The 3,997-nt window shown below is 27.6% G+C and overlaps 1 protein-coding gene across 2 annotated transcripts in view; it reads left to right on the forward strand.

Moving 5' to 3' along the window:
• The window catches only part of LOC111617202 (rho guanine nucleotide exchange factor 11-like), a 9,937-nt gene extending 6,295 nt beyond the window's left edge, over positions 1 to 3,642 (forward strand). The window contains exons 2-3 of one of the 2 annotated variants that reach the window (XM_023358531.1): positions 1,972 to 2,218; positions 3,437 to 3,642. In XM_023358531.1, the coding sequence (XP_023214299.1) occupies positions 1,972 to 2,218; positions 3,437 to 3,477 (288 nt within the window). In that variant the 3' untranslated portion in view covers positions 3,478 to 3,642. Of the gene's footprint in view, positions 1 to 1,971; positions 2,959 to 3,436 lie in introns of those variants that run through there. The other variant, XM_023358530.1, reaches the window with a different exon arrangement.
• The last annotated feature ends 355 nt before the right edge of the window (positions 3,643 to 3,997 follow it).

Below are 3,997 nucleotides of genomic sequence, written 5' to 3' on the forward strand. Positions count from 1 at the left end.
TCTCCATTTCCAAGTGCAAAATCTTCTTTCTTCAGGATTCCTTTTTCTATGTGAAGTTTTTTGCATTTGTCTAAGCCAAACTCCATTTGTATGTCCTTAGTGTATGAGTGTGTGATTTGTAGGAGTTGATGAAGTTGTTTCTGTGTGGATGCATAAAGTTTTATGTCATCCATGTACATGAGATGTGACAGCGTAAACTGTGTTGTTTTTTCATATCTGATATTGTAGCCATAATGCATGTTGTTTAACAAGTTGGATAATGGGTTCAGGGCTAGGCAGAACCAGAGAGGACTCAAGGAATCTCCTTGAAAAATTCCTCGCCTAATGAATATCTCGTTTGTATGGAAGTGTTACTAACCCTGAGTTATTATTATTATTATTATTAAAGAGTAATTTTTATCTTGATTCTACAAAAATCCTTTAAAAGTTAAATAAGTGAATATCTGAATTTAAAATAATTAAATACAATAATAAATTTTTTAGGATATTATTTTAAAATGTTACAAATTATTCTAAATGAGAAACTTTTATTTATTTATTTATTTTAAAATTGTATCTTTGTTTTTCATATTAAAACTAAATATTTTAAAAATATTTACATGATAAATTTTTTATACCACAGCTATCAAATAATAAGCAAAAATTGTTCTATAGAACAATTTTTGCTTATTATTTGAATAAATATGAAAAAAGTTGGCAGTTATTACAATGATTACAAGAATTACAATGATTTGATATGTTAAGGAAGCTTCTCAAATGTAAATTCAATTCAAAATCTGTTATGAAAACACAAAAGTCATTAAGAGAAACTTGCATCTTCTCTTGATCTCTTGAAGAGGAGATGCAAGATTAAGTTACGCTAAATAATAATCTGACATTTCTTAATATTTATTTTTCTTGTTGACTACTGATGATGGGAGCATAGTTTGACTGTGCTTGAGGTTCATGAAAGGTTTTCATTCTTATAAAAGTAATTTGAATTGAATTACTTGTTTTTGTCATATAAAAATAGGAAATTTTAGAATGAATTATTTAAGTCATGTAAATTATTTTTGAATTTTCAATATTTAATTTAAATTGAATTTGTTATAATACAGTAATACCTTGACTTACGCTACCCTGACTTATGCGAACCCGGAGTTACGCGATTTTCAAATCTCGTTGATTCGCTTTTGTTTGAATGCCACGCAACTCTTGATTACTCACTCCCCCAACACTATTGTTTAGCTTACATGTTCAGACGTGTCGCGCGGAATTGAAACATAGCTACAATTTATTTTGTGTTATTTATTTCTGTGTTTGTTATATCTACAGAGACATGAGAGACTCTATGTGGTGATTTCTTGTAACTATGAACGAATCAACAGACGAGATAAGATTAACGAGAACATTTATTAGCATACATACATCCAACTTTGAGTTTACACAAATTGCGAAATTATACCCCGACTTATGCGGTTATCACTTGGTCCCACCTATCACGTAAGTTCAGGGTATTACTGTATTAATTTGTTAAGTTTTCATCAAGCATGATATTGATATATACACACACATGCACACAAATTTCAATTTCTTAATGAAATGTATTATTTGTTAGTAATTCTTATATATATAATTAACAATTTAAGATTATTATATTAAAAAAAATTGAAAAAAATCAGATTATATGAATTATGTAAGATTCTTCATTATTGTAAGAAAAGTTTCATTATTTCACTTAAATTTTATAAAAATATTTTACAGAACAAAAAATTGAGAACAATACAATTTTAGTAATTAATAATTAATATTTTGTATTTTATAACTTTTTCTATAATATGTTTATGCAAAAATATATTCATTTATAAGTTTTATTTTCATCAAATTATGTCTTTTTAAAGTACAATGCAGTAAAGTAAAATTGACAAAGTTTAATTGTATTAAAAGATGTAATTTTTATGTTTATAATTATAAATATTTTTAAATTCTTAGACTTTAGATTTGACAAAACATCTATTACTATATGAAGGTATACTTACGTGGCGTTTAAACAAACAGAAGTCAATTGAAGTGCATGTAATTTTATTAGAAGATATCCTTGTTTTACTACAAAAACAAGAGGAAAAATATTTTTTAAGGTTTCACAACACTAATATTCTTAGTGGTCGTGAAGATACTAAAGTTGCTCATAGTCCAATTTTGAAACTGCCTCACTTGTTTACTCGTGATGTTGCGACAGGTAATTATTTCTCCTTTAAATGTTGTGATAATATTTTAATAGTTTATAAAATCTATTTGTTCTAATTAATTAGATTTACAGTACACTCTCAGTTAACTGGCAGCCATAGGAATTGTTACATGCCAAATAAATATAGTTTTTGTTTGCTTAAGAGTTACTGTTAAAAATAGGCATAACTAATACTGCATTTCATACTGCACGTACCATGTGTGGGATATGCGAAGATCCGTAAGGTTAATATTCACAGGAGTGAATGAAGTGGATTACCACAAGGAGAGACAAGCACAAGAGATACTTAAAAACTAACTTTTTATGTACAAAAAATGTATATACAATATCCCCAAAACCTATGATACATGGCACATGGCAGTTCAATAAAGAATCCTTTGGCAAAGAACAATCAAACAAGTCTGAGAAACAGGCTGAAAATATTCACTCGGTGATATTCTATACCGGCTAATATTTCACTTATACAAAGTTTGTATCATGTTTCGCTATTCCTTTCACCGATGGAAACGGATTGTAAAACCACAAATCTCCACCACAACAAACGAAGAGAACAGTTCACCATACACAGCTACAATGGGACGACACACTCCCACAAGCTTAGCACTAGGAACCAGAATGCCCAGTTGCCGGTCCTGCACACCATATATCACCTCCACTGCCGACACAGTGCTGGCATACAAAAAATGCCCAAAACACACAAAAAAAAAAAAAAACATTGACAGTAGACAAAATATATATATACACTAAAAGATTAAACAGAAGCAAAAGAAAACAAATTTTTTTACAAGACAACAAAGACCGACAATATAAACAAAGACGACACACGTGCCATAAACTTTGTATTGACCTAGATATTAATATTGAAATACAGTAATTAAAAGTAAATTAAAACAAATAAAGATAACTTAATGTAACACAGTTTTATTATAAAAACATCTTTGTCAATGTAGTATGCAATTTTAGTTAAATGGTAGTCAATAAACTTGTGAAATAAACTTGTGGCATGTGAACCCTGGACTTACTTGTGGCATGGTATGCCAAGTTTAAACTTACCTTTCCACTAGAAATTGATTTTATTTTAATTTTTATTTAAACTATTATTTCTTTAATTTTTTTGTCAGTTGCTTGAGTTCCAGTTAACAGAGAGTCTACTGTATTATTTAAAAATACATTAAATAAAGAATTTTATATAAAAAATTTGCTTTCTAGAAGCTCACATTGATGAAGAGCTATTGAAATGCCATCAGTAAGACAGTAATATTGTGAACTAAAATTGATGATTGTAATACATGCATTGTTTTAGTGACTATTGTTCTGTAAATAAATTTAAAAACCTTCAGCATGGTTTTCAGTTTTTCAAAAATTATTCTTTACATTGCACGTTGTTATACTGTTTTTATGTAGAATTTATTAAGTTTTGCACATAGAATTTAGAAAGAACATGTATATTCTTTTTATATTCTACATATGTTCTACATTATATATAATTATATTCATTTTTATAACTGAAGTATCTTAATAATTTAAGTGAAATATTTTACATTTTAATAATATTATATTGTAAATATTATTATTAATACAGTACATAAGAAAATACAATTTAAATGCAATATTTGTGCCAAAACGTTAAAATGTTGTGTGTGTAAATAGTTTTGAATTCTTTTCCAGCTTGAAATTTTTTTTTTGAATATGAAAATGTACATGTTTTTCTAATTAGAAAAAAATGACACATGCTTTCTGTTGCTGTTAATGTCACATATAGATATTATA

The sequence above is a fragment of the Centruroides sculpturatus genome, unplaced genomic scaffold, assembly GCF_000671375.1.
Source record: "Centruroides sculpturatus isolate CEXI.00-Female unplaced genomic scaffold, Cexi_2.0 scaffold2257, whole genome shotgun sequence".
NCBI lineage: Eukaryota > Metazoa > Arthropoda > Arachnida > Scorpiones > Buthidae > Centruroides > Centruroides sculpturatus.